The sequence below is a fragment of the Caloenas nicobarica genome, chromosome 1 (assembly GCF_036013445.1).
Source record: "Caloenas nicobarica isolate bCalNic1 chromosome 1, bCalNic1.hap1, whole genome shotgun sequence".
NCBI classification, from domain to species: Eukaryota; Metazoa; Chordata; class Aves; order Columbiformes; family Columbidae; genus Caloenas; species Caloenas nicobarica.
In genome coordinates this window covers 85,950,011-85,967,872 of record NC_088245.1, presented here as the reverse complement: position 1 = coordinate 85,967,872, position 17,862 = coordinate 85,950,011, and the positions used below count along the sequence as shown (strand labels likewise).

Sequence of the window (17,862 nt, the reverse complement as noted above, 5' to 3'; positions counted from 1 at the left end):
GGAGCTAGCTGAGGAAGCTGTGAATTGCACTGCTCTGCGCATGGTATAGCAGTGCCCCTTGAGTTTCTGTGCATGGAGGGGGGAATAAGAGAAGCAGCAGGATAAAAGACTTGGTAGGTCATTGCATTTAAGGAAATGCTGTTTTGATTTACTTAGTAAAATCTTGTCATTGCCAGGTAATGCAGGTGCTTTTCATGAGTTCTGAGTCAATAGTATCAGCCATGTGTATGTGAAAACTGTTTACACCTTGTACCAAAGCATGACTAACGGGAATGGTATGACAAGGTATGAAAAATGTCTGTCAACTGACTTTACAAGTGTGGGTTTCCAGACACAGAAGAAAGGTAAGGGGAGCAGGAGCATCAAGCAAGAGTTATTTTTCTCCAGCACTGAAATAGCTTGACTTTTTTGGGGATAACTACTGGAAATATGAGCCTCTGTGGCTGAAACTGTTGTTGCTATGAAAGAATCATAAGGCCATTTCTAATTCTTGAACAACAGTTTTTCTTGAAGGTGTTCCACAGGAATGACTATTCAACATTTTTGAAAGCAAAAAGAGATGATTTCTGTGGAGCATTTAAAAAAATTCCTAGAGTTAAGGGTGTATAGGTTAATTGTGGGCAATCTTACAGTATGATTTTTGCCTTCACTGTTACTGCAAGACTGACTAGGAGATATTTTAAGAATCTAAGTCTACTACAGCCACTAAACATGCCCTATTCAGGCAGCTGAAAGGAGGTCCTGTGCTGTCTTTAAAAAGGGGTCTGGTTGCCAGCAGAAGATAGCGTAGTAGTGTTTATAAGTGAGGTCATGCATGTAAACTTCAAATCTATTAGTTATGTCCTTATAGAAAAATGCTTAAAATAACTACACTACTGACTTTCTGAACCATGTGTCTCTCTCAATTTATAAATACTTTATCCTGTGAGCTATTCTTGTAATAGTCATACAGTATCTTTGAAGTAACAGAAGTGTCCTGTTCCACTGTCACCTATGAAAATGAAAGCAACTGCTCTTTGCCTAACCTGCAACAGAAACACAAGGGAACTGTGCAGTGCTGTCAGGTGTACGATTGTGCCCTTGGATCTGATCAGGAATTAAACAGCTCGTTTGCAGAAGGCAGTGGGGAAGCAGTTTTGCTGTTCGGACGGGCTGGATCATGTAAAACAGCAACCAGGCTGCTGGCTGTGCATATGGGGCTGTCGCGGAACCTGTGGCCTGGTAGGCCCCTGCTCTGGCCGCTGTTCCAGCTTAGCGAGGGTTGGCTGGGGCGCCGAGGGTGCGGCACCGCCCGAGATCGGCTAACGGGGGCAGCGGTCGAGCCGCCAGAGGGTCAGGCAGCGTGCCGCGGCGGGCGCTCGGCAAAAGGGCCGTAGGCCCGGCTGCCTGGAGCGTACTGGCAAAAGACACGTTTCCAAACCCGGAGGGTGAGGCTGCGCTGGCCGTTCCACCCGCCCTGGCCGCTGAACACCCGCGTCTGCTGCTGACAACCGGGGCTGGGGTGAGGCGGGATGCCTCGCGCCCGAGGAGCGGCCACGCTGAAGAGGCTTGACAGGCGCGCGACGCCGGCAACCAGCCTGCCGGCCCCGCCCTGCTGCGAGCCCCGCTCCCGCGGGAGCCTTCCTCCCCACCCACCGTGCCCTCACGTGATCGCTCGCCGCCGTGCGCGTGCTCCAGGGCTGCGCGCCCAGGTAAAGTTTGTGCCTGCGGAGCCACCGTTCCTCGCCCTCGCCCCAGCCTGGCGGCCAGCGTCGGGAGTTCCGCCTCTGCGGGTGGCGGCGGCGGGATGCGGTCCGTCAGCTACGTGCAGTGCGTGGCGCTCGACTTCGCCGGCAGCCTCTTCCCGCACGCCATCTGCCTGGGAGATGCCGACAACGATGCGGTCCGGAAGCGGGGGGTGGCTGACTGTGGGCCTGCGCGGGCGGGTGGTGGCTAGGCCCGCGGGGCTCGGGCGGGCCCGTGGCAGCAGGCCGCGGGAGGTGGTGCTTCCGCAGGCCGAGTACTAGGCCCAGTTTGGGTGTGGAGCTGGAGCGTGCCCAGTAGCGAGCCTCCGCGGGAGGCCGGTGTGGTCAGTCTGAGGAGCCTCCCGGGGTTGCCCGCAGCCCCCACCCTAGCCCTGTCAGAGATGAATAGCGGCCGGGCAAGGGGCAGCAGTCGCAGGTAGCGAAGGAAGTTAAAACGGGTGGGGGGAAACACCGAGTGGATGGTAAAACACCGGAGCAGGTTCCTGGAGGAGGTAGTGGGGCTTTCACCCCTGGGGGGACTCGCAGCTTGATAGGGGCTTGAGCAATGTTGATACAGGAGTTGGATCAGAGGGCCCCCAGATGCCCTTTGCAAACTGGAGTGTTTTAGTGATTCTGAGCTACAGCTGGTCAGTGCTTCCATCACTGTTAGACTAGCTAGGCACCCTTGGCATGGGACTTGGGTGATGCATAGCTAGCAGGGAGATGAAATTTTAGCTTCAAAGAGAGATACTCTCCAGTTGCAATGATGGGGATGTGGAGGTGTGGGGAAATGCTTTGCTGGGTCACAGTGGATCACAAACAGGGTAGAGCCAAGTTTCAGTGTTGACCTGTATAGTGGATGGATGTGTATCGGGAATGTTTCTTTCAGCCCCACAAATGGTTGTTTCTGATGGGTCTGATTTGTCTGTAACTAGAAAGAGATTAGTTTAACCAGGTGTATGTAAACTGTTACTTCTTCTCCACTGTTTATTACAGCTCTATATTGCTATCCTAAAAAGCGTCATGGCTAACAATGCAGTGGATAATAAAACAAGTTTTCCCATAAGAAGTTGTTTTATGTGGGGTAATGTGTGCAGGGAATTAGGAAGTGCACACAATTTAAATACACAGAGGCATGATGCAGAAGATGGGATAGTAGGAGTAGGCTCATCAGCTGCGGTGCTTGGTGATTTTTAGCAGTCTTTAAAGATACAATCACCATTCTGAAAGACCTTTACCCCTTCATCAGTGAGATTGAACATCCAGTGTAAGTCTCTTACAAGTGTTCTTGCAGTCTCTTTCTGGATGGTTACATTTTTCTCCTTGTTATCATCTTCCTCAGGTGATTTGAGAAAGATGAACTCAATCTAGATTGAATGATGGAGAACGAGATGACGATGAGGTTAGCAAAGCAGGATGTCAGTGTCTGAAACGATGGCTAGAGAAGCAGTGGATAATGGGATTTTGCTCTGAGGAGCCACTCTCCAGCTCTTTTATCAGTGGGAGTAAAATTAGGGCTTTTGTTTTTTCCGAGACCGTCTCTGTTGATTCGAGGCTGTCTCTAAGTCTTGTTTTACTTCTTCTCACAGAGTGATTTTTAGATATTAATTCTGTAGTTATTACTGTGTGGGAATGCTGTTAGTGTAATTGTGAATTTCTTCTTACTAACCCGATTCTCTTGTACAGCTGAATGAGCTAGTGGTGGGAGACACCAGTGGGAAACTCTATGTTTACAAGAATGACGACAGCAAACCCTGGGCTGTGCGATCTTGCCAAGGAATGGTCAGTTCTCAACAAATTTTTTAAATGGTTGGGCCCTTTTTTAGGTGTATGTGCAGCCAGCTGTCGACTACTGCCTAGGAATATGTAGACCAGAGGGGAATGGCAGCCAGAACTGGTTCTGATGCCTTTCTTGTAGTTATGCAAGACCCTCCTTTTGCCCACAGCTAGCCCCATGGGCAAGAAGTGAAGAGCAAAGTGCTGAACAAACACAGGAACTGGGCTTCTGTCCCATCTTGACCCTGCTCCTGTGCACTGTGGATTTTGCCCCAGGGCTCCGAGCAGTTGTGTGGCAGATGTGTTTCTGTGCCTGCATCTGCTCTCTTTGTCCTTGAAAAGGCTGTTTACATTTCAAGATACTGTTTAGGAGAGAGGAGCAGCTTATTCTCAACTGCTATTTTGGATTGCCTTCTCTCATGTATGGCTGCCTTTTCTTTTGCAGCTCACATGTGTTGGTGTGGGAGATGTGTGCAATAAAGGAAAGGTGAGAGCAGCCAAACTTCTCCCAGCTGTGTCTGTGGGGTATGTGGGAGGTGCTTAGGAGATGAGGGTCATATCATATCTTGAGTATGGAGGAGGACAGGTTGCAAGTGCTTTTTATTCAGGATCTGCCATTGCTCATAGAGTTAGTACTATCGTTTTAAAACTGTTCTTCTGTTTACATATAACCTGTATCTGTCTGTGAGCTAGATGCAGGTTTTAGTTTTATTGAGCAAGGAAATCCATCCTGTTTTCAGAAAGCAAGATTTGCAAGTCCCCTTGTGTGAGCACCACAAGGCTTTGGTGGTTTTTTACTCCTTTTCCTCAGTAGTTTTTGCTCTGCTCTGTGCTGTTCCCTACTGTGGGCCATGGCCCTTCTGCCAGTTGACTGTGTGCATTTAAGGTCATCTAAACAAGACTGAGCCACAGAATAGTCTAGACTCCCAAGCAAATTCCACTGGGTCTAATATGACTTTTTTTGCTGGATTGCCATTTCTGGGTGTGAAACCAGGACCACTGAGTCCAAAAGTCCTGGTGTAGGCACCCTACCTAAAATACTGCAGCTATGTGTGCTCCAGTGGGGAGCAGAGCTGAACTGAGCACTGAGAAGGCCATACAATGTTTGGGGATTGCATGCACACGTTGGCTTGATGTCGTAGTCTGACAAGGATGGACAAGAGTTTGGACCCTGCAGTACCTGAGTAGTTTGTAGGCTGGCCAAAAGCCTTTTCCTGTTCCCTCTGTAGCAGTCATTGATCTTGATGGATCTGCCCTTGTATCTTCCCTTGCTCTGCTGTGGGACAGCTTCTGCAGTTTCTAAAAGAGAAAAAACGGAAAGATTTTTCTCTTCCTTCTTAGAATCTCGTGGTGGCGGTGAGTGCAGAAGGCTGGTTTCATCTTTTTGACCTGTCTTCTCCAACTTCAAAACACTCAGATGCTTCAGGCCACCATGAGTTGGCTGCAGCAGAAGAGCAGAAGCCAGTGTTCAAGCAGCATATACCTGCCAACACCAAGGTCATGCTGATCAGTGACATTGGTGAGCTGGAAAGCTGGTGTGGGAGTGAAGGGTGAGGGCATTTGTGGTTATGAGTTGGGGGGAAAGAGAAAAGTGTCTGGGACACACAGAAGGAAATAACTGTCTTGCTGAAACAGGTGCTTTAAGAAACCACAGCCAAGTCATGGGAGAGAGAAGCAAGAACTACAGAAATTTTCCTTAAGAGCAAGTTCTCGTTACAGGATTGGGGTCCTCAGGGATGCTACCTGATGGAAACCAGCACAATGATTTCTGAATGTTGGGGGTCTTGGGGCTATGAAAGCCTGAGACAGACCATCTGTCTCTTTGTATTTGTTGCAGATGGAGATGGGAAGTGTGAGTTGGTGGTAGGTTACACTGACAGAGTGGTACGTGCCTTCCGCTGGGAGGACTTTTTGGAGAATTCAGACCATGTCTCTGGGCAGCTGGTCCTGTTGAAGAAATGGCTGCTAGAAGGTCAGGTAAGGAAACAGGATATTCAGAGCAGAATTTGTCATACAGTCCTCAAGAGGTGGCTCTCCCAAGGGAAGAAGCACAAAATCTCAGTCCTATGAATGAAGCAATTGTCATGTTGATGGCTTGAAAGGAGATTTGGCCAGTGGTTGTCCTATATATACAGAGCAGCTGGTGGGTTGGTCTGAGAAACAGTCAGTTGCTCTCACCGAATTAGAGAGCATTAGTGGAAAATACTGCTGTGTTCTTAAGTGGCTTTTGATAGGGAAGCAAAACCTTTTTCTGTAACTTGGACATTTTGCTTCTAGCTGAATTTGTTCAACTCCAGCTCAGCTCTTTCAGAAGATTTCCCATATTCAAATTTAGGTACAAGGAGCACAGTGAAACCTTCTGAGGTGTTTAAAGTTCTTGGTTCAACTCTACCCGTGGTTTTTTTTTTTTTTACTCTGTGAGTATAGGTAGACAGTCTCTCTGTGAACCCACGCCCTGATGGCTCGCCGGAGATGATGGTGTCTCAGCCAGGCTGTGGTTATGCCATTCTGCTGTGCACGTGGGATGCCGAGCAGCAGGCCATGACAGAGGGAAGGGACAGCTCTGCCTCAAGCAGGTGAGTAGATGGGGTAGATGAGGAGATTCTTCTGTAGGTGCCTGTCATGAGGGAGCATCATGACACCACCTTTCTGAGGGCGGGCCGTTGCTGTCATCTGTCCTTGTTTCAGTGACCTGCTGTACTATGGGGAGTTCAGACTTAAGCCCACCTGCATCCAGGCTTCTATGAACACTGTTCATGTCTCGTATCACAAAAGATGAATACTGCTGCTTTCCTTGTATCTCACTCTCTTCTTCTTGGGTTGGGCAAGGAGAGTGGCAAAACCAGCTCACTGAGGGGGCAGTACTGGGGGCTAAAGCAGGGAAATGAATGACCTAGATCTCCAGAGGAAGGGTAATGGGCAGTCTGGTGACCTGTCTAATGGTGGGAAGGATAGCAACTGAAAGGCTGGGCCAAGCCCAGTTAGTCTGAAGTCTAGGATGACACTCTGGGTTCATTCACTCATTTCTTCTAGGTGAAGTAATTGGAGGTTTTGCTAATGAGACCCCTGGCAGCCAGTGCTGTAAATCACAACCAAAGCAATCTGGATGAGCAGTGAGGTCATTGTCCTTGGTGCTGGAGGGACTCTTGTGGGGAACTCAGGTGCTTCTGTGGTGTTCTATGACACTTTAAGGCAGACCCAGAAAACTGCAGCAGGAGGGGAGCTAAGCAAGTCTTCTTGGTGTCTTAGAGACCTTAGTGGAATGGTACCCTCCTAGCCAGAAGCCCAGCCCAGGCATGATCTCTGATGAGCCTCTTCAACCTCAAGTAGAACCACCTCCTGAGTGAAAAGCAGCAAGGCTTACATGACAGTAATGATAAAAATTGTCTTTTTTTTCTTTATTAGAATACATGTTTTACTGACTTTTTTTGGCTCTTTCCTGTTTTCTGGTGCAGCAAATCATTCTGGTTTTGTTTTTTAAACATTTGTAAGTTCCTTTCATACCTAGGTGGCATGCATCCTTTTCCTTGGTCTTTACCATTAAAGGACTAACCTATGCACAACCTCCATCAGATAATCTCTGGATTTGTAAAGCTTTGGAGTACATTGCTCTTGAGATTGTTCTGACAGAGTCACAGGCATGGTTTCCTAACCTTTCCATGATGTTTGTCTCTCTTTTCCCTAGCGAGGCCCCTATTCGAGATGTTATTCTACACCAAACATCGGGACGAATTCACAACAAGAATGTTTCCACTCATCTAATTGGTAGCATTGGCCGAGGTGAGAGATTAGGAGCTTGGGGTCTCTGGCGCAGCAGTTGCCTCTGATAGTTTTTCAATATGTCAGTCCAGCATGAAATCACATTTCCCATGGTTGAAAAATAACAGCGGGAGACAGCTGCAAGAACAGAGGGAACTCATCTTCTATTAGCCAGCTCCCAAAGGAAGAGAGCTGGATATTCGAGTTTGAACTTTTTATAGGCTTTGTCCTTCCCTAGGTAACTCTCACTCTTCATCTAGAGCAACAGTTTCTCTGCAGCCTCCACTAGCCTGCATTTAGTCATTCTGAATGGTTGCCATGCCTTGCTCCTGCAGATATCCTTGATCTTTGTTTTTGCATGGCTGCAGCTTATGCCCTCTTCTTATTCCCTAGATACATCTCTTCCTTTGCACAGCCTCATCTTTATTCTTGCTTTTGTGCTTTTCAGCATTTGATTCCTGATACCTGGCAGCTATATCCTGCACTTCAATCACCTATGTAGTCACAGCCCCTCCAGAGCTGCTTCCATATTTCATTGTCCTCTGTCTCCTTCCAGTGTCTTCTGTTCAGCAGTTGTATCTAAACTCTCCACAGCTGCTGACTCCTCTCAGCCCTGACACACTGCTGTTGCATCCAGACTTTTCTTACACACTGCCACTGCTTCCTTTGTGTAACTGCTTTGTGCTCTGACTTGCGCCTGGTGCACCTGCTGAACTCTGTTTTGGTACCTATGGAGAATATGCAGCTTTCACTCCACCTTGGAGCATGTGAGCATAATACAATAAGGTGGAAAATTCCTGATGCAGATCACTTTGTCTTGTCTGCAGCTACCTGGAATCCAGCTGCATTTGCTCTGTCTAGGTATTGCCCCCTGCAGTGGTCTCTGAGAATGATTTAGGCTGTCCGATGTAATTGGAGCTGGGGGGCAAGAGCAATCCACTGAAAACCCTCTTTTTCCTTTTCCCCATAATACCCTTTCTCCCCAGTTCCTGAGCTTGTCATGTTTTCAGCATCTTGGATGCTGCTTTTAGCAACATGGTCAACAGAGCATGAAATCAATTATTTCACTGCAAACAAAGCCTTGCATCTAATGAAAGGTGTCTGTGAAAAATGAAGTTACACAGAATAAGGGATGAAGACAAGGTGGTGAAAAGCCCACTGATGCTGGGCCATTAGTAATGAAATAGCTGAAGAGTGCCATGCTAACCAGTTTGTAAGGGGGACAGAGCAGATCTTTTGGGTCAGAGCCTGTCTGGATGAATGTCAGCTAGGGGCAATAGAGCACTCACTGACTGTTTACTTTAAGCTGATCTGCAGAAATTGGATAGTCTGTGTTCTGGGAGTGTGCAGGGTATTGTAGTTTGGAGCCGTCTATAGGCAGCTGAGGTAGGCTTTCAGTATTATGTCATTCTGAGGAAACTGCCTATTTGCTTTCAGCTCTGCTGATCTGTCCCTGACTGCCAGAATTCTTGGGTCCGTGCAGACCTCAGGGAGCAAGTGTCCCTCCTACATCATCACTGCAAGGTTTAAATACAGCTGTAGTTGAATGCAACTCCAGTCCTCCCCTACCAGGCGTGATGACACTTTCAAAACTGACCTTGCATGTCTTTTCTGACTGGTAGCTAGTTAGAGAGTATATTGAAAGGCTGAAGCAGCCCAGTGGTCAGGGGAGTTACCCTCTTCAGATTTAACTAGTCGCATTTGTCAGTGCTGTCCTGCACACAACTGTGATATACAGGGTTTGGAGAGGATACTGCTTGCAGGAAATTCACAGCTGTATAAGCATAGGCTAGAAATGCCAGGGCTGAGTGTGTAGATGAGTATGGAGGCAGATGTCTAATTTGCTCATACAGCATGGGCTCTCTAGCATCTGACAAGTGTTTGCTGGGAGATCACAACTTCTGTGCAGTTTTTCTGTAGCGAAAACAATAGAATTAGTAGCATGACCTCTTACAGCCTCATTCAGGAGTTGCCATAGAGGTGTTTTTGTGCTAATGTGCTGATGGTTTGTCCTTCTGGTGGGACCTCTGTTACTTTTTTTTTTCTTTCCCCTGCACCTTCCTGGAACAGCCAAAGGCCATGTTCCTGTCCTTGAAAGAAACAGTGAGGGTACAGTTGTAATACTCTTCTTTGGCTTCAGCTGTTCTTCACTTTGTCCCTTGTGATGGTCCTTCCTGTGCTTGTGCATTTCTGGAGCCTGGAGAGGATGCGATGCAGTCCACTAAAATCAGAACTGCCATGGGCCTGCAAGTGCATATGTAGTACAAAGAGACTCCTAGGAGCAGCCAGCAGAGCCAGACATGCCTATATCAGTGCAAACTGGAGGGTTTGGGTTTTGAGATGCCAGTGCTCTACAAATAAAAGCCAGCAGGAAGTATGATTGGTTGCAAGAATCTGCAGATATCTGCTAAACAAAGTGTCAAGGCTGGGCAAAAAAGGAGGTGGGGTGGATCACCTTGCTTTGGATAATTTTTTCAGGAGAGGGAGGGGACAACACTTATAAACCAGCATCAACTCCTGTAATTTTCTTCTGCATTTACAGGCTGCTCCAGTGAGAACAGTGGCTCAGGTCTCTTTGCTCTCTGTACTCTGGATGGTAAGTCCTACTGCTATCCTGGAAGAAAGGTCTGTGGGACGGCCAAGGTCTATCACTAATTCAAAACAGGGAGCCAGGGACTCAGAGGTTTTGGTTTTGAAAGAGATGGGAGCTGGGTTTCAGAAATCCTTCTGGTTCGTGCAAGAGAATTTGACTCAAAGATTCCTTCTGCTGGCATATCTTATATGAAAGCTCACACAGGAGCCAAGGTAAGAGTTGTCACTGTAAGTCCCCCATAAACCAGGTGTGTGATAACATGCCTGTATCTGAGGATATGATGAAACATTAAAGCTGAACCTGTCTTTCTCTTCCTTACTGAATTGGGTATTACATTGCACAGGCTTGCTATCTGTAGGAAACCTGTTGTGTTTTCTGTCTGTTACTAATATCTGCCTTTCCCTCTTCCCTGGTACAGTCTATTAATCTCTGGATTTCAAAGTATTTTCCAAAATTAGTTACTTGTATGGTCCCATGGCCTATGGGACTAGAATTATTAAAAACATGCTGCAGCAAGGAAGATGAAGAGGCTAGGTCATTGGCCCAAAAGCACACTGAAAGCTTGAGCTGGAGAGCTAGAGCTTTCATCTGCTGGCTCCTAAGTTGCCCAGTGGTCAAACAACTGTTCGAGGTGGCAGTTCAACAGTGCCATTCATGAAGACAGGAGCATCTAAACCACAGCATAGATGTGTCTTTGTACTTGAAGGGACTTGGGTTGTTTCCAAAAGCAATAAAGGAAATGGATGCTGGAACCTGATTGTTGGTAGAGAGGAGCTGTCCTTCCCAGAACTGAGACTGTGTCTTCTAGTATCAACCACAGCCTGTACCATGGGCCAAATACTCTGTCTACAGACCCTAAGTGTTGAAGGAGTGTGCAGGGCCGTGTTAGCAAATACCTGCTCCCTTTAAATATTTTTAAGACACTCTTTATTGTTTTCTTTTTCCCTTCAGGGACATTGAAACTCATGGAGGGAGCAGACAGGCTGCTCTGGTCTGTGCAGGTGGATCATCAGCTGTTTGCTCTGGAAAAGCTGGATGTTACTGTGAGTGTCTGTGAATAGGACTGGGAGGGGTGCAGATGGAAACTCAAGATGACTTTTTGTATATGAATTCAGTAAGAGCAGAGGGGGTATGACTCAGTTGAAAAAGGCTATGGTTATCTCAGGATGACACACAGAGTGCCCTGACCTGTGCCAGAGCATTCTGCACTCATGTCAGTCTGTCCACCTGCAAGAGGTTGAGGTGGGTCTGTGTGTTTGACCTAATGAGCCCAGCATCCTGCTATGGACTTTTTCATTCCCCAGCTCCTGTTTTGTCTTCTTGCAAAGCTGAATGGTTTTGCACACTACTAATACCCCAGTTGGCTACAAACTCTTATGATACATAAGGATTATGATAGAGAAAAGGTAGATGGTCTCAAGGTGCAAAAAGTCTGGACAAGTGCAAAATGGCTGGACAAGACATCCAAAAGTGACATCTTGTTCAGATGTTAGTGTTCTGTCTCTGAGCAAGCAGGAAAGATGCTGACTGCCTCTTGGAATAGTTGATCCATGCTAATATGTGATCTTATGGTTCCTGCAGGGCAATGGGCATGAGGAAGTGATTGCCTGTGCGTGGGATGGTCAGACGTACATCATTGACCATAGTCGGACCGTTGCCAGGTTTCAAGCAGATGAGAATGTCAGTGCATTCTGTGCAGGTGAGGAGCCTGACTGCAAAGACAGCCCTCACAGCATCTCACTCAAAGCTGCTACTGCCCTGAGGGAGACCTGGAATCCTTTTGTCTGTCTACAGTGGGGAATAATTTCCCTGTATGAATAATGCAGAAGGCCCAGCTAATCTTTCATCTAGTGGCATCTGGGAAAAGTAGGAGTGGGAGGAGGTGGTGCTGAGGTTTGTCTGTGATGGTTTTTATTTTGTGTCTGGTTTTTGTTGCCTTTTTTCTTGTTTGGGTTTAGGGGTGCGGGTATTGTGTCTGTGTGTTGGTTTTTGGTTGGATTTGGTTTTTAATTGTTTGGTGGTTGGTTGTCTGTTTCTGTTTTTTCGCCTCGTCCTTTTTGAGAGTGCTGCAGTGACCTCTTGTCTTCCTCACTGCTTTCGTAATTTGCAGACTTCTAAGCTGTTCTCAAATGGAGATAAGGAGCCTTATGGAACCAGCCTGAGCCTTGGCTTTGCTCAGTACCCTCTTTTAGACCTGCCAGAAGCAGCTTGTAAATCCCAAAGCTCCATTCATTAATAACAGTTTAGAGACACTTTCTTGGATTGTCTCAAAGGGACTTCATATGCTCAAGTCAATGTCTGTGCCACTCGCCCCAAGTGCTCCCTGCTTTCTGCTAACAGCTTTGGTACTTTATCATGAGAAGCTGCCAATTTGCTTTCTCTGTACAGATCAGTAGTCAGTAAAAGTAGTCAGATCTCCACACTTGCTTTCTGCAGGCCTCTATGCGTGCAAAGGAGAAAGGAACAGCCCCTGCCTAGTTTATGTCAGCTTCAGTCAGAAGATCTACATCTACTGGGATGTGCAGCTGGAGAGAATGGAGTCCACCAACCTGTTGAAAATACTGGATTGTGATCCAGAGTTTGGAAGCCTCCTGCAGCAGCTGGGTGTGGGTGAGTGCAGTAAGAGTGAAGGAAAAAAAGTCAAAGGGCTGCTAGCAGATGATGTGCTGGGAACTAGTGTTCCAAGTACTTCTTAAGGAAGAGAGGCTTTCATACTGCCTGTTGAGAATCCCCAACAACTGTCTTTCTCCCTTTTCTCTAGAAAGAGATGATGTTTCTGCTGTCAAAGATCTGATTCACAAAACATTGTATTTTCCTGAGAAAAGGCAGCAGAGCAGCCCCTCGCAGTGTCAGGACTGTGCTGGAACAGACTCCTCTGCCCACTGCACTGTCATCCAGCATCCTTAATAACAAGTCACGTGGAGGTTGACATCTTTAATACCAGCACAAACTCTTCTCTGACTGGAATGGAGCATCTAATGAAGATGAGACTGTTCTTTTCCCACCCCTGTTAAAGCTTCCAGACAGCAAAGCCTATACAGGCCAGGTTCTGTGGAGGGATGTGCTTGACTGTAGACTTCAGTGAAAGTGATGGGTTGATTTGCTTTTAGCTGAGGAAGCTACCGGAACATCAAGAGTCCGGAGTCCTGTTTATCTGCCTTCCATTGCCAGTTTCCATGTTCTCTGCTAGCTGAAGTGTTTTATGGGTGACTGTGAAGGAGCACTAAGGACATAAATGCAGAGAACAGCTGAGCTCGGTCTCTGTTTCTGTTTTGGCATGTTCTTTCAGTTGCACTGGTGATAACTTCGGAGTTCTTAGCAGGATCACAGTGCAGGAGCTGCATATGGAGGAAGTGAGTTAGGGAGCAGACAGGGGCCTTTTCTGCCACTCAGGTGTGTTTTTAAAGTAGACCCAGGCATTGTTTGCCTTTGCTCTGCTGCTGGTCTTCTGCCAAGCAGTTCCTCACAAGCCACCTCCTGTTCTGAGGAGCTGGAAGCATGCATGAGAAGAACCACAACTTGCACTAATAAGTTGTTGAGAGGTACCAGTTCCATCTAGACTTGAGAGGCATTGCATTTCTCTGTCTTCTTGGGCGTGGTGATCCTAGAGGTGACTGAGACTTAGCAAAGCAGCTGTGAAATGGACGATAAGAAAAACCTGTCTAAACCATGGATCTGTGGTGCTGTGAGTGCTTGGCCATTCCATAATAAGCAGTGGAAATGCCACACTTCCCTCTTATTGTGGAGGGTGCCATGCTATTTTGAGTCCTGCACAACTGAAAGAGGGGGACTGGAGGTGATGTTCCACTTGATAGTATATGGAGCCTGGAATAGGCCATTGCTCTCCCAAGCTACTCATATGCAAAAGCCCGGGCAGGAACCTTTCCACGTACTGCTGGTATTTTGCTTTTCACCATTTCAGCTTTCCCCTTGCCTAATTCAGCTTATTAGGATAGGAACAGCAGGCTCATCTGCTGTTTTGCATCTATTATCTTCTCTCACTTGCATGATGTTTTATTGGACATGCATAATTAATGGCACTGTCCCTTCACCCTTGTGGCAGCCTGAGAGGGTTGCATCTTAGAGCAAATATAATTCAGTGATCTCTCTTCAGCAAATTTTAACATTTAAAGATCCTCCAGGCTGTTGAAAACCTGCTGTACTATACTCTGCAAAACATCCAAGGGCAGCCCTAACCACGAGAAGGAACTTTGTATAGAGGAAGTGAGTGTCTTGCACTTGGATCAAAAGGACTGTTGTTGAAGTAGCCCTACGTGATAGAAGGGCAAAATCTTTAGATAATAAGCCCTAGCTTTTCTTTGCATTTTCCATCCATAGATTTATATAAGCTTTATAGAGCGCAGCTCCTGTCCTCTATGATAGCTGTGAAAGTTCAAGCATGGAGCAGTGAAATGGTATGACCTGCCCTGTACCAATTAGCACTCTTCTTACTTCTTGGACCACTCTGTCTTCCAACTCTGTAAGTACAGTGGAAGTTTCTCTCCATTTTAATGACCTCACTGAGAAGCATTTCTACATGTTCCCATGTCTACTAAGTGCTTGTGTACAACAACCCTTCACACAGGAGCTCTCAAGTCATAACAGTGGTTTAGTAACAGTGCTGTTCAGAGAAGCAGGGCTTGAGTTTGTCAGCTATGGAGAACTGATAGTGTAGGGACCATCTACTGATGTGCTAAAGCAAGATATTGTCTTGAAGCTTGTCAGCTCTGCACTGTAACCTCAAGAAATTGTCATCTTTCATCATGCTGAGATGTACAGCCACCCATCCAAGTGGGGCTGTTAGTAGGATCACAGTATATTGGTTCCTGCTACTTCCAGGTTTCTGTTTCCCAAAACCTAAAAGCTGCTCTTTCCAATTACTGAAACAAGTAAAGATTCTCCCTTCAGGTGAAGCAGTAGCAGTTTCTGCTCTTATTTCTTCCCCTTGGGGCCCATCTGAGCTGAGAGAAGCAGATGTCCTTGCGTGTGGGGTGAACAGTTCAGTTTCACTGTATTCTGAGATGCTTTCCACATAGCCCTGTTGCTACATGATTTTAATATTGAACTTCAAGATTGGTGGAACTGACACAAAGTAGGGACAGTGACAGAGCAGAACTCTGCAGAGCAGTTTCCAGAAGCATACAACAGAAATGATGTACCTGAACAGGTTCATGTCTTGGCATATGCTGTTCTCCCATCCTGAACACAGGCTGCTGTTCTTCCTCTAATTAAGGTTGTGTCCTGCTCCCTCTTCACTCCCCCCTAATTCTGTGGTTTCTGTCTCCTCCACTGGTGACACAAACAGGATGGTTTCAAGCAACAGAAAATAGTAATGCCTAAGTTTTCAGTCATGGCTCACACAACCTGGCATGTGTACTGCTGCACAGATGATGGGCTCTTCTGCTGTGTGTGCTTTGACAAAAACAGATGGAGTTCTACCACAACTTGTGCCTGCAATGGTCCCACTCAACCTTGTTTGGTTTTGGTGGGGCAGGCGTTCTCCACAGAAGTACTCTCTCTTGACCCACTGCTGGAACCCCAGAGGTTCCTGCAACAATTGCCTGAGAGTTGGGCCAGACTGAGCTAATCTGGTAGCTGGGTCTTGCAGTGCTGCTATATTGTAATTCCTTCTTGAGGCCTAGCAGGAAAACAGGATTGTTTACCCTGATAACAGAACAACTCAATGCTGTCTGTCCATGCCAAATATAAACTTTTATTAGCCACACACGTGCAAGAGGGATGCAAACAGTTTTATGACTGAAGCTTTTATGCAAAACAAACTTTGCCATACAGGTCAAATGATTTCCAAGGAAGGAAGGTCAACTTGATCCGCTGTTGGACTGTTAATTGTTGAGAAGAAACAGGAAGGGGTTAATAGGAGAGAGATGACATTTTCCTAAGAACCATCTTCAAAGAAAATGGGGCAAAACCAATGTAAATGTTGGACAGGGCAACCTATGCAACCTTGCTTTCTTCCCTTGTTGGTCTGAGAATAATGTGTGCTGTGCATGCCCGAGCATGCTGCATTGTGGAATGCCATTCCCCCAAACTCTTCAGCTCCTAAAATCATTTGAGAGGAAAAATACTAGTGTTTGAAGGTTTCCTCTGACAGTTTTATATTGCTTATAGCACATAACTTGCAGATGCACAAGAGCAAAATGAAAACTGTTTACAGAAGAATTGAGTGGAACTTCTGTACTGTTTGTTGGCCAAAAGATTACTTTCCTTTTTTCATGCCCTGAACTCCAAAGTGACAGACTGGCTACAGTCAATTCTTCCTGAAGTCAGTGCTTCAGGCTATTTCCCCTGGCAAAAACTTTCTGTGAAGTGTACATGAAGGAGGCACAAAAGGCTCTGTCCCTGGACTGATGGAGTTATATTGTACTTCTGTTGTACCTCATTGTCTGTTTGACCTTGCCAGCCAACATAAGCCTCAGAGTTGGAATTAGAAGTTTTTCCTTCCCATGCAGCAGAAAATGTTTGCTGCATCCTACTCAGCAGCAGATTAGCATACCCACTGATGCCAGGAAGCTTTTCAACAGGGCTATGTTTGCTAGACATTTGTATGTCCCAGTGCCACCATACAGCAAGGCGTCCAACAGCATTCTCAGACACTGGGGGCATTTGCAGATAAAAGATTCATGGCTTTGGTAGTGATGCTCAATTTATTATACTAGTGAAAAAATAAAGGGACAGGGTTCCTTTATTTTCCTGAGATGTAATAAACCTGCTGGCTGTCCCTGTTCTTTGCTGAATGTAGTTATTTCTATAACTCTACAGGTATATCCTGGCATTTGCCAGTGGAGTCTCTTGAAAGGAGGACTGACTGCAAATGTATGTAGGTGGCTCAGTGCTCTTCACTTATGTAACTCACGTACTAGTTCTGAAAGAAGGAGCAGGCCTCTGGGAGTATAGATGGCTGGAACTCCCATTCCATTCAAAACCAAGTGGCCCTAACCTCCTGGAAATGGTCCTGATTATGGCTTCAGCAGAGTGCATGTTTTTGGGATAACTGTACCTCTTGTGCATAGGCCCTGGAAGAGACCTCAGAAGTCGAAATCTCCATCCCTGGGCATGTTCAGCCATACGTATCACCTGCAGACTGTAATGCTTCTCTGATCCAAAGACTTGCTGTGACAGATGCTTCCCCACAGACTGGTTCACAAGTGTTGTGTCCACTCTACTGGAAAGTAGCCCTAGTAGGAGCTGACCACCAGGGTGGTTCAGAGAAATTATCCCTAAATAATAACATTCCATTGTCTATATTGAAGGGATGGGCTTCACTGTGAGGCAGATGCTGTTGAATGCATACAGGATGTGCGTATGTCCTACTCTGAGGTGGCAGTTTGTGCTAAATTTCTACTTTCCATATGAAAGTATTAGCATTTTTTGATCGCCAGTGGAAAAGACCTTTAGATGGCTCCTTCCTTCTCCTCGTCCCTCAACAGGAATAGAGATGACTGGACTTGCAGGTAGGGAAGTATATCTGTATAACAGGTTTTTTCCAAAAGAGACTACAATTGACACGGTCTTCAGTCTTGCCAGCCCACTTAAAAATTACTTAATGGGCTCCGTAATGTAGGAAGACTTTTAAAAATTACCATGTTTGTAAAGGGCTTGAGTTTGCTTTTTTTGAGATGTTGTAAGTCCTGTTTTATAATATCTTTTCAAGCCAAGATTTCTGTCTTTCACAATGGAAGCTGGGATTCCCATGTAATAACACAAAAACACTGGTCTTTGGAGAAAACATCAGTTTGGGCAAGAATTCAGAATAGATGTGTTAAGGTCAGTACCAACATGTCATTTAATGCCAAGGAACTTTGGGAGATGGAAACCCATTAGGAGTTCTGTTTGACAATGAGGAAACCAGGTATTGACATAGTAGGATTAGACCAGGGTGTCAAACTCATTTTCACTGGGGCCACATCAGCCTCACAGTTGCCTTCAAAGGTATGGGAAACTATGGCGGATCTGTGGATTCCCTGACAGAGAGTATGGGAACAGAGATCA

At 46.3% G+C, this 17,862-nt stretch overlaps 1 protein-coding gene across 3 annotated transcripts; it reads left to right on the top strand.

Annotated features, from left to right (window-relative positions):
• Window positions 1–1,698: 1,698 nt before the first annotated feature.
• On the top strand, window positions 1,699–16,872 carry ITFG2 (integrin alpha FG-GAP repeat containing 2). Of its 3 annotated transcripts, none has more exons than XM_065626920.1 (12): window positions 1,699–1,882; window positions 3,411–3,506; window positions 3,946–3,987; window positions 4,842–5,019; window positions 5,338–5,477; window positions 5,928–6,076; window positions 7,186–7,280; window positions 9,802–9,855; window positions 10,804–10,895; window positions 11,434–11,551; window positions 12,289–12,462; window positions 16,633–16,872. In XM_065626920.1, the coding sequence occupies exons 1-12, from the start codon at window positions 1,787–1,789 to the stop codon at window positions 16,692–16,694; spliced, it is 1,296 nt and encodes a 431-aa protein (XP_065482992.1). In that variant the 5' UTR covers window positions 1,699–1,786; the 3' UTR covers window positions 16,695–16,872. The 3 variants fall into 3 exon arrangements, with proteins under 3 accessions (XP_065482992.1, XP_065482990.1, XP_065482991.1); XM_065626918.1 differs by lacking the exon at window positions 16,633–16,872 and adding an exon at window positions 12,614–15,665; XM_065626919.1 differs by lacking the exons at window positions 3,946–3,987; window positions 16,633–16,872 and adding an exon at window positions 12,614–15,665.
• The last annotated feature ends 990 nt before the right edge of the window (window positions 16,873–17,862 follow it).

Bases quoted from the DNA above. Each gene is read 5' to 3' on its own strand.
- ITFG2 (XM_065626918.1), top strand. From the start codon at position 1,787: ATGCGGTCCGTCAGCTACGTGCAGTGCGTGGCGCTCGACTTCGCCGGC. The intron at 6,077-7,185 runs GTGAGTAGATGG...TCTTTTCCCTAG, and splicing joins GACAGCTCTGCCTCAAGCAG to CGAGGCCCCTATTCGAGATG. The intron at 12,463-12,613 runs GTGAGTGCAGTA...CCTTTTCTCTAG, and splicing joins CCTGCAGCAGCTGGGTGTGG to AAAGAGATGATGTTTCTGCT.